General features: G+C 38.3%; 1 protein-coding gene across 3 annotated transcripts in view; it reads left to right on the top strand.

Moving 5' to 3' along the window:
* Positions 1-17,835, top strand: part of XRCC4 (X-ray repair cross complementing 4) — a 184,955-nt gene extending 167,120 nt beyond the window's left edge. For all 3 annotated transcript variants that reach the window (XM_062018237.1, XM_062018234.1, XM_062018235.1), the window contains one exon: positions 17,051-17,835. In XM_062018237.1, the coding sequence (XP_061874221.1) occupies positions 17,051-17,159 (109 nt within the window). In that variant the 3' untranslated portion in view covers positions 17,160-17,835. The remainder of the gene's footprint in view (positions 1-17,050) is intronic.
* Positions 17,836-21,601: the final 3,766 nt, after the last annotated feature.

Genomic DNA, 21,601 nt, shown 5'->3' with positions numbered 1-21,601 from the left:
CCAACTTGTAAGATAAATATCTGTCTTTCCTTCATGTGTTACACAGTTCTCACTATAAATGCTGTATCTGGTATATTTTAAAGAAAAATATTAATGGCTTTGTTCTGCAATGGGGAGGACACTTAAAAGCTCAGGTGCAAAGCATGACCTGCATTTTACTTAATGAAAACTCTAAATTAAAAGGTGTAGACATTCATTTGACTAGAAATGTTTAATTTTTGTTACATTCTTCCAAATGGACTTCAGATCTACCAAGTTACACACCTGAGTGGCACAAGAGACAAGGGGGAGTGATATTGAGTGTCGGTAATAACTTCAGTACAACACAAGCAAGATACACGTGCTTCATCAAATGAAGTCCTGTGTGACTGTTTTTGTCTGCTCCCAGCAGTTCAGACTGGCCATGGCTGGCCCAGGTGCCTTATGTTGGAATAGTCATTAATATCAGACATAAGATTTATGCTGAACAGTGCCACATACCATTCTGGTTTGTAAGAAGCCTTTTTTAATGTCTCTTCCCAAAAATTAGAGATTTAAATTTGACGGAGACAATGACTTCCTGACAATGCATGTGGTTTAGTCTGTAAAATAGTCACGTCTAAGAAAGACCAGAGTACCACTGGTGACATGAACATTGCACAAGAAATTTCAAGAGGCTAGTAAGGGTTACTAGCCATTTTATCTGTCACAAATTGGAAAAATACTGTATGTGGGTGGATATTACTAGGTCATTGTTTTATGAACCCAAAGCCCTCGTTGCCCAACATTTCTTAAAATGAACATGGATGTATATTTAATATGTATCTTTAATTTGTCCAAAAAACAGCCAGAAAATTCCCAACTGGCTATACATATAAATAGCTTCATAGACATTGGCAAGAACATATCCTCATGACATTTGCTCAATAGCCTCCAATTTCAGATACCTTGAGATTGTCAGGCTTTAAGCTACAGAACTCCCTGAAAGTTGTCCTACGGGGACAAAGTTGACGGCTCTGTGCAAGGCTGTTCATTTTCTATAGCACAAAGAAGCAATATTAACACATTAAGTCGGGAAACCCTTTGGTGATTTTGGGACTCACTTCTCCTTTAAGGGAGTTCACACTTGGAAAGGGTACTAATATGTCATCCGTTGGAGATTCTGCTAGAGTGTGGTGTACATAACATTTGAAAACTGTTCCTGCCACCAAAAACTACCTATTCTGTAGGTGGCCTAGAGCCAGCTCCTCTCCATTTGGACACACATTGGGTTTATGCCAGCCAGCTACTGTGTTCTTGTTCCCATCAGAGACAGCACTTGGATTCTACCGTTTGGACTGCTGGACGGTGAGGGTGGAAGCAATAAATGAAATGGATGGAGAGGCACAGTGGGAAAATAGGTAGTTTTGGCACTCATTTTGCACAAGCTGCGTAAGCCACCATGGCTTAGATACACATATGCAATGTGACTATTCTAAACCAGTGCCAATAGCAACTTGCTTTTACTACATAGCATGACATCTGCTCACCTCTCTCCAGCAGCTCCCTTCAGTCTGCCAGTGACAACCTCTCTATAAATGTGATTTTCTCTCACACTTGTATTCCTTCGCATGATCCTCAGGAGACACAAACATTTTTCAACCTCATCCAAGCTTGTAACGCATCCATTTTTAGTTTGCATACATATTTGCATTGTAGTAGGGGTGTGTGTGATGTTGCTGGTGCGTGCAATAATGAACAGTTCATGGAGCAGCCAAGAGCTGTTTCGTGGTGTCAGCTACTGAGCCTTGGGGCACATGGGTAGAAGATATCCCATGGGTCTCCTAAGTGCCTCTGCATCTGCTTCTCCTGATTATGGGATGGAGAGAGGCTGGAGCCTCAAAGGTCATTCACATAACAATGCAATGCTGCAAATGGTAATTTTTCTTTTTAAAAATTTTTAGAGGCATTTTAGCACAGTGATTCATCAGCTTCAGCCTTGCGGAGGCCAGTCAACTCCAGTGAGGCAGGACAGTATCAGTAAGGGAATTTGAATCACCTGGGGTTTTTTGCTTTAAAGAAGATTGTCTTTGGATTCATTATTCCCTTTATTGATTGGATTCTAGCTGTTCGCCTCATATTGATCTGGATGACTCACCAAAGAAGGTTTCACTGGAGTTTTTGTCTTTTCAGACTACAATTAAAAAGCAAAAAATTCCACACCTTTGAATTAAACATAATCTGTAAAAAGCAGTTTTGAGGAATGGCTGGCTTTATCACTCTTTTTTTTGTCTAATTTTTGATTGCTGACACGTAATAAACATACACAGCAGTACTGAGGATGAGTCACTCAATAAGATAAAGTAGTAACTCTCCTTCCTCAGCCTCTGACCCTGCCCGTAAGGCTTCATTCCCTTTTTGATCCAAACTTCAAAAGAATTGTCCTGAGTGTTTATGTTATTGCATTTTTTATCTCACTCTGTAAAAGAGGGATGACTGGGGTTTTACCCTCTTATTTCTGAAAGCAGTAATACAGCAGTCTTGAAAGACAGCTTTCTTGAAAGACCTTTCACAATTTTCTGTTGTTTAAAGGCTTAAACAACACTGGTTTGAGGCTTAAACAGAACTGGGTGGTTTTGATAAGCCTCCAGTCCAATTCTAAGCCTTGTGAATCTCATTTTTATAATGCTGGAAGCAGCTCTAGGATGCTCACAGGAAGCAAAATAACATCTTACTATACAAATTCTGTCTGAGAGCATGAGTATTTCTTACTGACTCGGTTTTGCAGCAGCTGTTTAATCAAATAAGAGTTTTATTCCTTGTATCTTGTCTACCAACTCTTTTATCTGTTTATCAAGTACTTCCTGTTACAAAGAGAGAGTCTGTTCACTAAACTGTTGTACAAGGAAGAATAGAAGTAGTTTAAGTCCAAACAGCCTCCTTTTCTGTAGGTATAGGCATCTTATCTGTGTGCAGCAAATTTACTGTTCCCAGTAAATGACAGTGTCAAAAGCCTTGCTGAATTCAAAGTAGATGACATCCACTGCTCTCCCCTCATCTAGCCAGCCAGTTATGCACTCACAGAAGGCTATCAGGTTGGTCAAACAGGATTTCCCCTTGGTGAATCTATGCTGACTCCTCCTGATAACCTCATGTGTTTTGAAATCACATTAAAGATAAGCTGTTTCGTGACCTTTTTGAAGACTGGAGTAACATTGGCCTTCCTCCAGTCCCCAGGCACCTCACTTGTCCTCCATGATTGCTCAAAAATAATGAAGAGAGGCTTAGCAACCGCATCAGCCAGCTCCCTCAGCACTCATGGGTGCATCCCATCAGGACCCATGAATTTGTGGTGTTCAGATTGCTTAGTAGATCTCTAACCCAATCCTCCTGAACCAAAGTCTTCTTACTGCAGACTTTTTCTTTATCCTCCAGGGACTGGGCTTCCCAAGGGCTGGCCTTAGCAGTAAAGACTGAGACAAAGAAGGCATTTGGTAGAATGCCTTGTCATCACAAAGCCTATGTGACTTGGAAATGTGTGTGTAGTGCATTAACATCAGTGTTAGTTTCACAGGTAGCTGTAGGAAGAACTTTAGGCAGAATATGTTCTGTTGATAAATAGTAGTATTCGGGCTAAACATAATGACTCATTATTATTTTATATCATTTCGTTGTTTCCTCCACAGTGGAACATATCTCTAGCATAGAAAAACTGAAACAATTGATACAATTTAAATTAACAGACTTCCTGGACCTCTGAAATTTCTCACGCCCCACCTCACCAAGGGCTTCAAGGACCTTGTCGTATTTTTTCACTGGTAATGTCCAAGAGTGCAAGACAAGTTGTTTTTTAAAGAGTTGCTGTGGCATGAGATATAACTTTATTGGTGTTTTATATAGTGTTCCAGCATTTTGCAGTTGAAACGTCTGGTTTTTTGGTCTTCTTACGTTGTCAACAGAAAATGGCTTACATCTTTTTCTTCTAGAAAAGAGAAAGCGTAAACTCTAAAGAATTACATTAAGCGTGAAACCTGACAGTTTGACAGTAATTGCTTTCATTGGTTCCCACCAGATTTAGAATGAGCTTTTATTACTATTACCTGAATATCTTATTACAATTAACAATATAGAGTATGAAAAGGTAGACTGGACTCCTCATAGCAGCTGGTAGAAAGCTGGTCGACAATTTATTTTTAAAGTTATGTTGGTTATTAAACAGACACACAGTTAAACAGCCTTCTCTAGTTGCCACTGTGTTCTGAATAACTATCTTGTATCACAACTTCTTCAGGGATCAATATAAATTATTTTATTATTTCATTAATATTTCTTTAAAATGTTCTTTTAGTTTAAAAAATGTGACTGGAATCAATATGTCAGCACCTATTAATTTCTGTATTGATTTTGTTGTATGCCTTGCACTGAGAAAGACATTTCAAATGCATCCTATGTGCCTGACAGAACAATGCAGAAGCAATTACTTACAAAGTGAACACACAAAATATCACCATCAAAACCTAAACAGTGAGCAGGATGCGCTTTGGATTTGTTTTATTGCTTCTAGTTTGTGTCAAAACCTAATATTACACACAATCAGGACAGTATTGTTTGTTTGAGTTTTGTTCTGTCATTAGTTTTAAAAGATAAAAACTGATAAGATGGCCATATACTTTGGACTACTGTCTCGATAGTGAGTCCAGACATGTCTGGGGAAAAAAAAAGTGAATAGATTAAAAATGCAGTCCACTGACCTCCTGCTAAGTCTTGGGAGGCTGATGTCAGTGTTTGGTGTACAAAGAACCCACACAAAGCAAAATAAAGCCAGTGGGCAAACTGTCATCTTTTATGACCAGATCTATACACAGTAAGAGTATATATGTGTAAGTACAGTACAGTCAATTGTTATGGTGCATATAGTTAGTAACAAAAGTTTTCAGAAGAATCACTGAGGGATTAGAATGGCTGTGTGCCAGCAATGTCACTGAGAGAATTACAGCTCACCCTGCACTGCTCTGGAGCAAGTGAAAACAGGAAGTCATCGCCCCTGAGATGAATCTACAGAGCTAAAGAGCTTCAGTAATGCCAAGTGCAATTGTTTAAAAAGTGCCAGTTGAAAAGTTAAAAGTTTAAAAACTGCCCTGAAAGAATCTGATTTTGTTAAAAGAAGAGCTAAGCTGAACTTGAGCAAAAACTCAGGCTTCAGACTGAATTCGGAAAAATTCCTTTTTTTCTAATGATACCAGAAATGGTTTTTGCCCGCCAGGTTTATAGGGAAGTTTTTCAAATAAGTCTTTTTATTTATAACTGTGGCAACAAAAACAAACAAAAATATAAGCTTTTAAGTTTATTAGATCCTTTTATTGTTTGCATCCATTTGCATTATCTGAACTGCTCATTCTGAGCACAAGCCAGGACCAGGACCGAGGCAGTTCTGTGCTATGTTTCAGATGGGAGTTCTCTGTCTTGCTCTTTCATGTTCTCTCCCTCTCTGTCTTTTGGAAAGATATCTATTTCAGACAGAATCATGATTCAAAATATTAAAAAAGTCACAGTCTTAATTGATAGAAGACATTGACTTCCTTGGAATGCTGGACTGTAAACCTACTATCGATTCTGAGTTTTTTTCATGGAAAGAAACAATGGAAATGTCAGGCAAGGATACTTGAAAAATATGCATTACTCTTTTTCTAATAATTACATTTTCAGTGACTCCTCTGTATAGCATACTGGGTTGTTTTACACAGGCAGCATCTGTTTCACAGGTAAACCATGATTATTCTACTCTGACTGACATCTGCCATCTCTTAATAAAGTCCCAGTTGCCCACCTATATGGTACTCTCTTTTCTCTTAATGCATCTGTAAGATTAAAAAACACCCTTTATAGTTCTGTGATGAAACTCACATAAAAGAAAACTATTCAAATTTGTCAGTCACATAGCACCAGTACAATTACCAAGGCTCTCTGTGGATCAAAATTTTATAAAGTTTGTGGTTTGAATGCTGGTTTGAACCAGAGCAGCACAAGAAAACTTTGATAGAGGTGCTTTAGGTTTATAAAATCCGACTTAGGCTGTAGAACCAAAACAGCTTTGTCAAGAAAAGTATTGTATATTGGTATCTAATAAATTTTGTCATGTTTTTCCCCCCTTTTCATTCTGTTCTATGGTTTCTGCTGTGTTTTTCCTATTCCTATATATTAACTCTGGAGATGTTGGGTGTATTAGAAGTTTATGTGGGCTCAGGAGGGAAAAAAGACCATTTTGTAAAAGAGAAATATACTGAATGTTACTGAACATGGATAAATTAACCCTGTCTCATGAAGCCTCTGAGATCCACATGGCTGAAGGCTGGAAAAGCACTTTGTACTCTTTGAAAAGCATCTACTTTTGGCTGCTGTTGGAGAAGGAGCTATGGGCAACATGGAGTTGACCCAAGGAGAATTGTTCATATGTTGTAGACATCTGATAAATTATCCTTCTCATTACTCTTTTTAGATTAGCTGACATGACCTGTTTCTTCATTGCAGGACTACTTTCAGCCCAATGCAGGCCACAGTGACCAAAATTGCTTACTGTTTTTTGGTTACTCTGCGTGTGAAATGAAACTTGCAGGTGTCCATGCCTAGTTCTGAGTAAGACAGGTGCTAGGCAGGCTTAGAGTGTAAGGCAGAAGGTCATCTCTCTGAGTATGGATAAGCAGAACGGCATGGTTGGGAGCTTGACTGTCTGACACTAGTACTGCATGTTCTCAGGGTTGAATTTGTGTATCTGGTTAGCAGCTCCAGATGGGCCTGACAGTCCAGCCTTCAGGTGCCTAAGTCTTGCTCTTAATTTCCTGATTGATTCAGTGTCTCTGGAAGCCCGAAGCCTGAGAAGAAACACCTGACAGAGAGGCAGTATCACGGATTCACCCCAGTTGGGAGCTCAGGCCCATGCAGCCACTCTCTCATTCCCCTCAGTAGGAAGGGGGAGAGTATTGGAAGGTAAAAGTGAGATGACTCATGAGCTGAGATAGAGTTTAATGAAGAAAGCAAAAGCCATTCAAACAAACAAATCAAAACAAAGAATTCATTCCCCACTTCCCATCACAGGCGGATGTTCAGCCATCTCCAATGAAGCAGGGCTCCATCACGCTTAGTGGTGACTTGGGAGGACAAACACCATCGCTCTGATGTCTTCCTTCCTCCTCTCCCCAAATATATACACTGAGCTTAACATCATGTGATCTGAGATATCCCTTGGGCCAGTTGGGGTCAGTTGTCCCAGCTATGTCCCTTCCCAGCTCCTCATGCCCTACAACTTCCTTGCTGGTGGGGTAGGCTGAGGAGCAGAAAAAGCCTTGATGCTGTGTGAGCACAATAGTTACAAAATCAGCCCTGTGCTGTGACTGTTGTCACTGCAGCACAAGTCTGAAACAAAGCCCCAGGCTACCTACTATGAAGAAAATTAACACTGTAACAGCCAAAATCAGCACAACTGGTAATGCATAAGCTCCCTGAAACTGAACTTACATTCATGGAAAGATCATAATCAGAAATTTCCACTTAAAATTAAGACTTGGTCACTATCTTTCAGCTTGCCATGATCATTACTTTGTATCTTGTAACTGCTATCAGTTGGTCATCATCTCAAAACCAAGATGGGTTGACTAGTGAGTGTTCTGGGCTGCCCTCCGTTCCACATTTTGGGACAGATCTGCAGCATTCCGAACATGGTCACAGCTAGTAGCAGTATGACTGATGCTGGTTTAGCACTGGTTAAGTCTCTGACCTTCATTACCATAACGCAGAGGGTGATCCCTTTGTGCACGAGTAAGCTGAGACTGTCCCTGAAATTTCAGGGCTAAAGAATCTTCCTGTGAGTTTTGACTATTTACAGAAATAAAAAGTAGAGGGTCATTAGGAAGAAAAACCCACTTTACGTAATGATTTTTGTCAAAGGCAGGCTAGCCAGGCCAGTCTCAGCCTTTTGGTTATTTGGGGTTTTGTTGTTTTTGGAGGTAGTACAACCTTTCTTAAAGGTCTTATAGTCTAGACTCTTTTGCAGCATCTACTCAACAAGTAATGACTTGGCTTTTTGGTCTATTGTTAAGTGCTCCTGGTAAAGTACTTACTGCAAATATTGCTTCTTAGGCAGACTCTAGGGGCTTGAATGGATGGAGACCAGTTGGGCCACTGTAGGAGAAAAAAATTACTTTTGAAGCCAGGTATACAGACTGTCTTACAGCACTTGCATCACGAGCTGCAGATGATTCCTCCATTATAGAATGATACAAGGTGTATTTTGAAAGTGACTTTTTTACTCCACCAAATGGTAATTTTGATAGATTGGCTTTCTAAAGGAAAGACTGTTAAAGCATCTTAACCACAAATCCAAAGTAAAAAGAAGTATTACCAGCAAGTTAAGAAGTTCAAGGGTTAGAACTAGGCTCTTTGGCCCACATTCGTTTGCTTTATGCACCTCAAAGTAAAGAATGGAGTTGGCATTAGGTGGACAAAGCCAATGTCTGTGCTTTACCCTGGATGAAAAGACCGGTCAAGGCTGGGTAAGGCTTGATAATGGAGAAGAGAAAAACTTGAATTTTAGCCAGAAAATACTAGCTGTTACAGTGTCCATCTCTGTTCTGTCTTTGCGAACTGTACCTATTTTTACCTTTTTCCTTGTGTTTTCAAAGGGCTGGATGTGCTCTCTTCCCTTCTCTTTCTTTTTTTTTTTCTTATCTTTTTTTTTCTACTGCTGTTTGAACTTGTTTCACAGGTGTCACTGTAGTCAGGGATTTGATCTTAAATATCAAAGGTTTGATGTTATTTCAGAAAAATACAAATGAATTCAGATCTTTGTGTTGGGAGGAGCATAGTAGATGTGTAATGGGAGTTAAGAGACAGCAAAACGGAAACCACAATTCTTGGTATTAAAACAAGATTATATTCCATAGAAAACTATTAGACACCTAGTAGGGTGGGAAGAAGCTTGTTATGCTTTGTCTGCTTTACCTCAACTTTTACAGTGAAACTTGTTCCCAATTTATTCAACTGCTCTCAGATTTATTAAGAAATTGCTGCTGCTCTAGCTTTCTATGTGCATTTTGCTGTTAGAAAATGGGTACATAAGTCATATCCATACAATGCACTGATCCAAATGGTTTTCTGCAATAAGCCAATTAAAATGAATGATCCAAAACCTCAGCAGATCTGTGGATAATAGGTAATCTGGGCAGTAATAGGTTTCTGATAGTCCCCAGGTATATGTGTACAAATTGTTCAGCAGGGAGAAAGAATTTGTTTAATTCAGCCATAGGAGTTTTCAAAGTATCATTTTTAGGCTTACATCCATGGGCTCTCCTTCTGAGAAAATGACATTTTTAGCTATCTCTAGTAATTTATCAAAGATAATAGACTACCCTAGTCTATCATATGAATGCTGGATTAATCCATTTTTCTTTTATAATTTCTTTTTATTTCATTAATTTGTGAAGCTATGGTTTCATTCTGTAGAAGTCAATGCAAAAAGTGGACCCCAGAGAGTTGCAAGCTGAGACTATGGTTCAGGAGTCTTGTGCTTAACTTTAAGCAAGTGCTTTAGCTCCTGCTGAAGTGATTAAATGTATTTAAACGGCCATCAGAGCCTCAATACTGGAAAGGAGTGGAAAAGACATGGAACATCTGAAGCACAATCTAGGTTTTAAGATTGCTGAAATTTCCCTGCAGTTAAATGCTCCTAATTTTGTGATTTAATTCCACGTGGGTTTGAAGTGGTAGCTGCCATATGCAGAGCTTCAGATTTTCAGATGGAAACCCTGCCCCTCCATACTCCACTACTGTGAGAGAGCTGCAAAAGCCATCTCAACCCATTCTGCCCTCAGTGAAAAAGAGACAAAGGGGCACAAGGACACACGTTTCCTAAGCAAGAAATTGGTTCAAGGATTTTTACCTGCCCCTCTTTGTTTTCTGGCTACTGTTTATGATCACTCTGAGGGGATAAGAAAAGCTCAGAGAGAGAAAGCAGCTCCAGGGTTTGACAGCCTGGAAATGGGTTATGACACAATTTAGGCAGCACCGGTGTTATATAAATGCATATGTGATAAATAGCGCTTAACAACTATAAGAAATGGCTTGTAGCACTTGCCAATAAATTTGCAGTGCACTGGATGTATGAAAGGCCTTGACAAAATTCCCAGACAAACTAAGTTTTCCTTTACTGTATGCTCTTGTACTTATGATTAAGAGATTTGTGTTTTTTCCCAGTGAAGGCAGTGGTGCTAGCATGTTCCTCAAAGTGAATGTGGTCTAGTTTATTTAGCAAGAAGGAGTTTAAGTGGAAACAACCCACAGAAATGTGTGCCACTTGTCTAAAACAAACATGGTTTAGACTTTTCCATATAAGTGACATGCATTATTACATTTTCAAGTAGATCTTTGTTAGTTAGCATTTGCAAGTATATTTGATCAGATGAAAAGTTCCAAGATTATGTTTATATCACTAAACTGGAATGTTCTTTTTAGCAGCTATGCCAACTGAAGTTAATTGGGAATTTGCCACTGAACAGATATGAGTCTCTGAAAAGTACTGTCACTATTGTTCATTTACAGGAAGTGTTGCAACCATTCTAGATATTACATATGGTTTGCTGAAGATCTTTAGACCATCTGTTTTGTGGGACTAAATAAATAGTGCAGACACTTAATCATGTTGAGAACTGATCTAGACCAGTCATTGGAAGTTATATTAATATTAAAAGTTACATCAGTAAGAGATAGATGAGATAAATCCTTGCATAGCAGAGTTGTTTGCGGGTTTGTTCACATTGCAGTCAATGTATCAATTTCTGTGATGTTTAAGGGATTTTCAGTTCACTTTTCTCTCTCTGAAGGATTCCAGGGATATGTAAAGAAAAATACCACTTGTACAAGCATAAATCAGAATTAGCCCTCATTTTATAGTTTCTAGTTCTCAAGAGCAAAGAGTGGCACTTGCAAGAGTTAAAGACAATGTTTAGTGATTGTCCACACTATAAGTTTTGTTTATTGAGGGAATTGCAGATTTAACTTACAGCACAGTGGTTGTGATGAATGCAGGTGCAGTTGCAACTTGGCTTTCAGCCAGAGGTGGAGGCTTAACAGGAACATTGATTCCATGGCTGAACATTAAATTTGTTGTTGCTGCATTGAAGATATTCATTAACTGTGTAATTGAACAAGCTGCTTCTTCTTCTTCATATTATTAGTGTTAGTGTTAGTGTTAGTGTTAGTGTTAGTGTTAGTATTAGTATTAGTATTACTATTAGTATTAGTATTAGTATTAGTATTAGTATTAGTATTAGTATTAGTATTTGTCTGCTGGCCTTAACAGAGACTAGGCTGTTTGCTTAAAACACTGAGCATAAGAAAATGCCAAACATAGAATGGTCTCTAAGAGAGATAAAGGCACTATCCCTTTTCCAGCCATATTTTGAGCATTTTCTGTAGCCTCTGTGAATTTATGTCAGGACCAGCTACAGCTTGGACCATCACATTCTGACACCACCACTCTCTTCAAATGATTGAAATAGGCAGAAAAAAAGATTCATTTTTTTCACAGCATAACTTAGGGAAAGGTCCATTAACAGTAATTTCAGATCATGAAAGTGATTGTATCCAGTAAGTTCTTCATGACTTTCTGGAGTTTAGGTTTTTGCATGATCAGTTTGTTTTCATAATTTTTCTAGGAATAAATGACACAATAGACTATGCTTGGAAGTGGAATACTCGTAGTACTGCCAAAACCTAAATAAAAATATTGAATATAATTTTCTGTTTTAAATTGAATTTTACATTTTTAATTGAATTAAAAAGTACCTTTATAATTTACCTTATATCATACCTATGGTAGTATTTCTGTAAAGGGGAACTTCATATTTTTAACCACATGTAGTTTCAATTTAGTCCACTTACATTTTTAATACTCAGCTTCAAAGTCAGTCTGCACATAGTGTTCTTGATGCATCTATTCATGTAAGAGGGTTTTGTCCCTTCTCCATTGCACCATTTATTTTTATTTTCAAGATTGAACTTTCCTCTCTTTGTCCAGTAGCTGGAAGCAGTCAACGTGACATGTCCCAAGAGCTCACACCACAAGCCATCAGTTATTCAAAGCCAAGGTTTTACATACACCCATAAGCTTTACTTGAAGCTGCTTTTATAATCCATCCTTAATAATGACGTCTGAGGACTTTTTGTGAAGTCAATATTTAAACAGCTAAGGCAGCAGATTGCTGATAAATCAAAGAATCCAAGTTTTTCTCTAGAGACGGACTACAAGTACCATCTCTGGAGCACAAATGTTTCTCTGAGTTTTTGCCCTGTCAGTTGCAATGCGGGTGTTCTTCAGTGTTTGAGGTGCATCACCTTTGTTCCCATGTTAATGCTATAATGACTACCAATTCTCTGTTTATGAGCTGCTGCTGCCACCTATTTTTATGATACCGAAAAAAGCATATGCCAGATTATATCCTTTGTTATCTATTCATGGCATTAAGCTTTTATTTTTTCAGATTCATGACAAAAATGAACTGTTAAACCAAGCTAAGGAAAGATATACACTGAGAAATCCAGCCTTTTCCTAAAACACTGCTACATATCTTCTGAGAGAGCTGAAATCTCTCGTTAGTAAAATGCCAGCTTTTCATTGGAACTGATTATTTTAATTACTTAAAAAAATAGGAAAATAATGTAATGGTCCAAGGACACAAGTATGCCTCCTAGATTGCTTAAATTTCTTGGGAAATTTTTATCACTATGTTAATTTACAGGGATAATTTTCTTTTCAAAACCCATGAGAGTTGTTCAAGAGCAAAAACTTGAGTAAAATCATAACCACAATGTACTGGACTGGCAATACAAGCATAGCTAAATGCAAGAACTTTTTGTCTTTCCAGCAAAAAGTACCTCAAAATGAGCAGTTGTGCTGATGTTGCAGCCTCTGACCTTATTTTCTTTCAGCACAGCTACAACTTTTTTTATTTTTTGGACACTAGGAAGCTCTTCTTAATCATGTCTTTCTTAGCAGTCATATAGGATAGTATTTTCTCCTTCATGCTGCTTCACAAATGTTATCTCATGGAACTGGCTGCCTGTTGTAGCAGGAGTGGTGGTGTGCAGATCTCTGCAGCCTGTGTGGTTTGAGCAATAATGCATCAGGTGAAGCAAATGCAATTGATCCCTCTGTTTTACTGCAAAAGAAAGTATTGTGTTTTGTCCCAGGTTGTGCAAAGCCATCACCCTTGCATGGCTTTGAATCTCTGTGCTGTTCAGTTAAGTACTAAAGTGTTTCATGTCTTCTGTTTCTTATGGCTCTTACTCAGCTGTGGAAAGAAATATCAAGTAATGTAACCACTTTCTTCCAAATCTTAGGCCAGAATCTCAGCTGGTGTAAGTCAGCAGAGCTCCACTGACATTATTAGTGCTCCAGTGATTCACGCCAGCTGTGGATCTGGTCTTCTGTCTCAATTTATGAAGGGATTGAACTAAATGTCAGGAAATATGAAATGCTCTCTTACAGTCAGCAGTTCTCCAGATGTGTTAATGGAGTTTAAGTTTACCAAAAGGCAAGACTTCAAAAAGTGATCCAACAGAAGAATAAACTTTCAAGAAGAATGCCTTACTTACAGGCTTTTTGGCAAGAGAGGACTGTACAGCTCACTGCAATTTAAAGAAATTAACTCAGTTATGCATCAGGATATGGTAATACAGCTTCAGTGAGAATCTGAGATTTAAAGTGATTTCACAGCACAACAAAAGCTGTTGGTGTTCAGTGAGTAATTGCCATGTGAATAGGAACCATCAAGTCTTAAAACCAAAATTAAGTTGCCTATGAGCTTTGTGTAAAGAGCCTAATGCTTTCACTTTGCAAGTGTAGTTGAGTTTGTTCACAGGCATGGTATTATAGCTTTTGGAGAATAAATGAGGACTATGTTGTTATAAGAAGCTGAATTCTTCTAGCTGTGTGATTTTAAAACTTAATGGTGATTTGCTTATAAATATGATCTCACATATGGTGCTGAAAACACTTCTTTTAACCAATGAGGATAAAATTGTGCTGACTTTACTTAAGAACTGTCAAGCTTAATTTTCAAAATCAGAAATGGAATAGGTGACACTACAAAGTTAACGAATGTGGTGTCTCAGATGTCTTTTAGTCTTATAGACCCTGTCTTATACGCCTAGTCTTACACACTTATATAACATATAAGCATATACTCTAAAAATCTGCTTCCAATACTAGAAATAGTCTGAGGTGGTACAGAGTTCTTCACAGGCTATTTTATTTGTTGGTGATACCTTGCAGAATTAACTAAGATTATCAGAGTGTGGCTTCACATTATGTGATTTACATATGTTGTCACTGAAAACTTAATGCTTTAGATAGACTTAGAAAGTTGAAAGAACAATGCACCTTCAATAAGTAAACTTGACCATGACGCTCTGTTGGGATATGCTACCTATATATTAAAAATAAATAAGTAAATAATGTTCAGAGAAAGTGATTGCTAGCAATCAGAAGAGCGTGGAATGATCCGATCCTGCTGACCAGAGGTCATTGGCTAAGGATCCTTTTTTAGCAGGTTTGTGTCACAGTTAGTCCAAATGATTTTCAGTAAGACACATGTCTGTGTAACTGTCACTGCATAATAAAAGGGGAAAAAAAAAAATGTGTGGACACAATTTATTCAGACCTGAAGAAGTGTGTTTTAGAAGAGTTTGCTGAGAAAGCTAGTTAGACTTCCAGAAAAAGTAATTATCATAATCTGAATTTAAAGTGGTTTGTGCAGAACTGGTGTAATGAATAAAGTGTTGGGGAAGCCCTTTGAATACTGGCGAGCTCTGAGGAAGTGAGGGCATCCAAGACTTTGCCTTTGCTGATTCCCTAGGCTCATAGGGGACTCCAACTTGAAAAGATAATCATTCCCCAGGTCCACATCAGGGAATATCATAGTGAGAGCTCAGACTGCAAGGGTTTGACAGAAAGTGTGAGAGGTTATGAATCATGCAGTGTCTGGGATCTTGGGACGCTCAAGGCATTTTGAAGATGGCAATCTTTTATAAAAACTTCTGCTCTCTAGAGATTTCTAGGTAAGAGCTGTGGAAAACTTAGTTCTGAATCTGCTTGAAATCGAATTTTAAAAGAAAAAAATTAATTAATTTGACAAACTATATTGGTTTTATCATGTGGCGCAGGTGAAGTCAAATACTTGAAATAGTCTGAAAATTAAGATGGCTTTTTGCGTGCCTCATTGCACTAAGCTCTCATATGGCAACATTTGATAGTTAATACTTTCCATCACTTCTGTCTGGTTCTTCCCAAGCTGGTACTTGATGTGTTGACTTTGGTAATATATTAATATTTCACCTTCTAACAGGATTACACCAGTGGAGTATACCTGGGCACGAAGCCATCAACCCTTAAGAGACTCCAACCAATCATACAATACTAGCATATCAGGTCTGCTCCTCACTTCCTGCACCAATTCCCTACAGCATACAGTGCCAAGATTAAGAGATTGCATCTTATTTTGAAAGCAGCTAGTGATAATGTCTTGGAATGTCTTGTCACTGAAAAACATCCTTGTGCGTGATCAATACTTCTCCTCTTAAACATTGCAAAAATAAAGTTGTCTGTACAGGATTCAAAGATTTTTTCATGGGTTCAGCCTGTATATGTAAGATGAACTCCTACAAGGATCAGAAGCTGTTGCAAATGCCATTGTTTTTGAAAACACAAGACACCTTGCCTTCCTAGGCATCAGTTAAGAGCTATCTTTACCAGAATAGCGTCTCAAAGAGAGAAACATTGACCCTTAGCAAGCAGTACGAGCTTATATAGCCAGGAATTAAATTATCTACATGGATGAGGAGAGTCAAAGAGGTGTTAAAAAGGACGGATAGATTCAAAGTGTCATATTCTAGAATCCAGAAGTCCTCTGGCACTCTGCATTTGTTCTGAGGGCAAACCTTTACCTCAGTAAAGGTACCTTTACCACATCTCATTGAATGATGATTCTACTTGCATATATTTATAGTAAATGTAACAAAGATATAGGGGAGGGCCAGGGATTGAAAAGTCCATGAATGCCTGGATTCATGTATTATGGAAGGATTTTCTTTATTTGCCTTTGTTTTCTTTTGCTCTACTGTTTGGAGAGAGGCTTACACCTTCAGGACATGGACTTCTCAGACAACTTAGTCTGATTCTTCATATGCCTTCTTGTCAACCTGACGAACCACAGACACATGCTTAATGCCAGGGAAAAAATAAAGAACAAGTAACAGTGCCATGCTGAGCAGTAGTAGAATCACAGAATAGTTGGGATTGGAAGGGACCTTGAGAGATCATCTAGTCCAGCCCTGTGATAAAGCAGGTCCACCTCAATCAAGTCAGACGGGAACACATCTGACTCATGTGGTTTGAAAACCTTCAGAGAAGGAGACTCTACAGACTCTGGGCAGCCTGTGTCAGGGCTCCCTCACCCTCCTAGTAAAGAAGTTTTTCATCAAGGGGAACTTCCTGTGTTTCAGCTTGTGCCCATTACCTCTCATCCTGTCACTGGGAGCTACAGAAAACAGACTGGCTCCATCCTCTTGACACCTGTCTGTTAGGTAACTATAGCATTGATAAGGCTCCACCTCAGCCTTCTCTTCTCCAGGCTAAACAACCCCAGGTCTCACAGCCTTTCCTAAGAGAGATGTTCCAGCACCTTCTTCATCCTGGTAACCCTCTGCTGGACTCCCTTCAGAAGTTCTTAAACACTCTACATTTGGGGTATTGTTTTCCTAGCTCTCTATGTGGAAACCATGAGTGAAATGGTCATTCTAAGGGTCCTAAAAATTGTAACAAAATATCTGAAACCTTGACTTTTATAAGCTGCATTTCATCTGTTTGTTTTCCTTTGCCATCTCATGAAGCAATTAGGTCTCACAAAAAGCATTTTTCTCCTTACATGTAACCTTAACAAAAAGCTCAAAATACACTATTAAATGGTTACCTTGGCAACGTATCTATTGAAATTGTTTATCTGTATCTAAATTTATTTCAAATCTCTTTTCTTTCTATTTCCAGACCTGATCTAGCCTCACAGAAGACGTTGGGCAAAGATTCCCTGGATGTGATGTCTCTTGAAACACTAGAAAACACTTGTGAGCCAGAGGACCTCTTTCGTGACATCTAGCTGTGTGTGGGCTCAGAAATGCAGAGACTGGTTCTCCTAACAGAGATAAGCTATAAAACTAAAAGGCTTTGCTGTAGACACTGAGCTGAAATCTCTACTCTGATGTAGTTGGTATTTGATGATGTATTGCTCTAATCCTCTTGCACTGCTCTTATTCTTTACTATGTGGCTGTGTGCCCTTGATCTGCAAGGCTTGATTTGTGATGCCCCTGAAATCATTTTAACCTCTGCATAGATCTTTTGTAATGTGTGTAAAGGGAAGGAGAGCACCATCATAGCATTTCTATGTTCTAACAGTCTCTGAATGATTATTGTATTCAGGATCAACTGCTTTCCAGCTGTCCACAGAGAACATCAGACATAAAGAAGATTAAGGCTGGCACTGTACTTACCTTCTATATTGCCCCTTTCTTGAGAAGCTCAGCCTAGACATGGTTTAGCTAAACCATCTTCAACTTTGATTGAGATATAACTTCCTAAACTGAGTTAGTGATGTGTCCTGACAGGAAGAAATGTCCTCTCACTTTTTACTTGAAGGTTCTCTGTGGCATTATACATTATAAGGCATTCTTGCTTTTCTGAGTAAAGCGCTTGTAAAGTCAATATTGACTCTATTTTAACTTTCTGTAGAAACCCATAACCTTTAAAATTGTCATTTTTGATACTTCACCATTTTTCTTAAGGTACTTTCTAAAAAAATAAAATCTATGCTAAAAATCCATCAGTTTCATTTCCTTTTGCTTAGACACTCTATGAATGAAGCAAAATATGTTAATGCAGGACCTTTTCCCGCCCAAAATTTAAGACTTCATCAAAGAAAAATCCTGCAACATGTATTTACCTTCAGTGTTCAAAATCAAGTATCATGCTTGATGCAAGTTTCTGCTTTGCAGTTGTAAGAGCCTGAATCAATTCTTGTTTAAAGCAGAGAATCAGTTCTTCTGTCTCAGAAAGGATGTGATCCATCAAGTGTTTTAAACATGTGAGTAATCCCATTGAAGTCAGCAGGACTATGTAATGTAGTCCTGCTTTTGTGCTCTATGGCTTATAATGGTCCTTGAAAGCTACTGGTATTTTTGAAATGGTGGCTGATTTAGGCTCTGATTCTGCCAAAATTCAGTCCTATGTCTACCTAAAATCATCCTTGTCAGTATTTGCAGGATTGAGGCCTCATTTAAGAACCTACATGAAGATCTGGAAATATCGTATTTAAGCATTCCTTTCTGAAAAACATGGTCACAACATTTTGAATTCACAAAAGGCTTTGGGACAATGTTATAAATCACACAGTAAAAACGTGAATGGCCAAAATATTTTGTTTGCTATAAAGGCTTTGTGCCTGAGAAATGACAGGACCACAAAAGATCTATTCATACACAGCCGTTCAGACATTGCCTGATTTCAAATCTTCTAGTGCTGATCTGACAATGCTTTCAGCTAAAGCTTGTATATAGTTTCAATTTTAATCTGAAAATGTTCCATGGTTGGACTAGATGATCTCTAAAGGTCTTTTCTAACCCCTACCTTTCTATGATTCTATGGAGCAGAAAACTAAGGTAAATGGGGCTAAATATCCTGCATAACTCTGCTATCAAGAAACTGTTGGTTTCTAATAATGAAATGTGGTTATATAAATAGGAAATGTTACACACGTTGGCAGATGTAATAAAGTCTGTCAGAATGTTTCTTCCTTTCTCTTTATTTTGGTTTTATGGAATCAAGCCAGGAGTTGAGCAGATATCAGCTGTGTCAGCACAGATGTGTTGTCTAGTGAGAGCAGCCCTGGTAAGGACCCAGTTTTCAGTCAGCTGATACTGTTTATATACAGAGGGACACCTCCTCTCCCCTCAAAGCCTACTTACAATACAACGATGTCTACAACCATGTCAGAAGTATGAGCAAAATGCTCCTTTCCAAAGAGTTGTTTGAGAAACTTTGCTTTTCTGCAAATAAGGGTCCGTTTTCCAATTGACTTTGAAGAGGAATGACCCACTGAAATGAGTACAAATTATTTGTGAGAGCAGAGGTAGTATTGCAGAAGCTGCAGAAAAACAGTGAAACTTCTTTAGGATGCATATTTGTCCTCAGGAAGTGGGGAGATCCACTTTGTCGTCATACTTGTTCATCTCAATGCATTAAAATAAACCAAGTGGTCTTCATTGATAAAACTAAGCAAAACCTGTTTCAAATTGACCTGTGATGTTTGGAAAGAGAACTCAGTAATAATACCTCATAACATATATTTTTAAATCCTAATAAATTAATAAGATACTCAGGGCTGCTTGGTTAAGCCACTGAGAAAAGCTGGGACCTTTGCTGTCCCTCCATGCTGAGGGAGTTCCTGCTGCAGGGGCTTTCCAAAGCTTGCTGAGTAGAATTCCCTCATGAGTCAATAGACAGTGCTTCTATTCATATGTCAAATATAATGCTCACCTATTCTACAATGCCAAAACATCTCCTAGTGTATGTTCATGCTGTGATCCACCATAATCCTTGGATTCTTCTGTGCAGAGTTACTGGGTACTCATTTGTTTTTCCACTCCATGTTTTTGCAGCTGACTATTCCCCTATGGGTTAAGTAACTGGCATTTAACCATGTTGATTCGTATCCTAATTTTATTGCTGGTTTGTCAAGATGACTTTGAATGCTCAGCCTTCCACAGTTTGGTATTATGGGTGAACATAGTAAGCTCGTTCTCCATTGCTAAGACCCAGGTCATTAATGAGAATATTGGACAGTTCTGTACTTAAGCCTGACCCCATTCATCCTTCTGTTTAGTAGAGCTACTAAACTCAGACTTACTTTGCAAGCATGGCTTTCTAACTCGCCTTTTGGAAAACCATGTTTCCCAGGCATGCCTATGAAACTGTCATATGAAACAGCCTCAGAAGAGAAGTCAGTCAATTGCTTCTCGCCTGTCCAAAATATTTTAGTGGTGGCAGAAGACAACATAGACAAACATGCCCACAAATGTTTTTTTCAAGACAGAAAATAACCAAAGCTGGGAAACACGGGTCAAATTTCAACAGCCCTTCTTAAATAATACTTCTCTTCAATATTACTCTGCAAATTATTTCCCCAGTAATTTTTTTCTTCAGCTTGAACTGTATTTTTGCGGTAGATAAAAACATGTAGTTGCTTACAGGAGGAAAATCACACTATCTTTCATTAAAGGTTTAGGGTTCTGTATTCTTAATGTAACCACTTAAACAGAATGTATGTTTTTAGGCACACCAATTTACCATTTGAGTTCCAAGTTTATCCAGAAAATCTTTTCCTTCTAAAAGATTTACAGTATCTTTTTCAAGAGAGAAAAGATTATTCTGAACCAAAACCAAACCCTCTTTTCTTGAGGAAGCACTTTATAAAGCATTGCCTTTGGAATTAAAATATTATTTTGATTTTGAGATATTTTGGCAATCTGTATAACTACTTTAGCTACTTTTTCACTGCTATTCCCAAAAGTAGACACTTGTGTGTATATATGTGTATGTTAGATATATTGTTCTTCTTTCCTTAGTACCTGTAACATGTAAATGATTCTGTGTATAAACACGATTCCCTGGAAATGTTTAATGTAGTCTAGCTGGCTTTGACAACTTCTGCAGTTTGATTTAGCAGCTTGGAAGTACTTGAGGAAGGAAAAAGCCTTTACACATGGGAATTTATATCCTGCTAAATATTTAAGATAAAGCTGCTTTTTTTTTCTGGCTTGCCATCTGCCTTGTGGGAAAAATGAAATGTGGAAACAGAGAAGTAAGAATAGTAGGAAAACAAGGCAAAAGAAGCATATCCAGACTGCAGAGGCTGGAGGAAATATATTTGAACATCTTCTTAGCAATACTAATTTAATAACATGCTCCAGGAGCTGGTTATCCTACAAAAAGAGGTGCAGCTGGGAGAGGGTATCCATCTTCTGGAAGCCATCTTCAGTCCCTTCTTGTGTCCAGTAAAGAATCAATCCTCTCATCACAGATTAGTATAACTTTTCTGCTAAATATTTTTCTGCTCTAATATTATTTTATCCCCCTTCACAAAGTCTGAGGTTTCATCAAATCTTTTTCCTAAATTTCATTTTAGTGATCTGTCATACTTCATCTCATTTCTTTTCCAAATAATATTGGTCAGTATCTGTATTTTCATCTTTCTCTTACCATTAAATGATTTCCTTGATATTATAATTACATTCCAAATCATAGAATCATAGAATGGTAGGGGTTGGACAGGACCTTTAGAGATCATCTAATCCAACCCCCCTGCTAAAATAGGTCCACCTAGATCAGGTCACACAAGAGCGTGTCCAGGTGGGTTTTGAAGACCTCCAAGGCTCCACAAGCCTGTCCTCCCAGTTTGGTGTCATCAATGATCTTGCTGAGAGTACACTTTGTCCTCTCATCCAGGTTGTTGATGAAGATGTTGAACAAGACTGGCCCCAGAACTG

Source organism: Colius striatus, chromosome Z (genome assembly GCF_028858725.1).
Source record: "Colius striatus isolate bColStr4 chromosome Z, bColStr4.1.hap1, whole genome shotgun sequence".
Taxonomy (NCBI): Eukaryota; Metazoa; Chordata; class Aves; order Coliiformes; family Coliidae; genus Colius; species Colius striatus.
The sequence above is the reverse complement of the archived record's forward strand: the minus strand, read 5'-3'. Positions and strand labels throughout refer to the sequence as shown.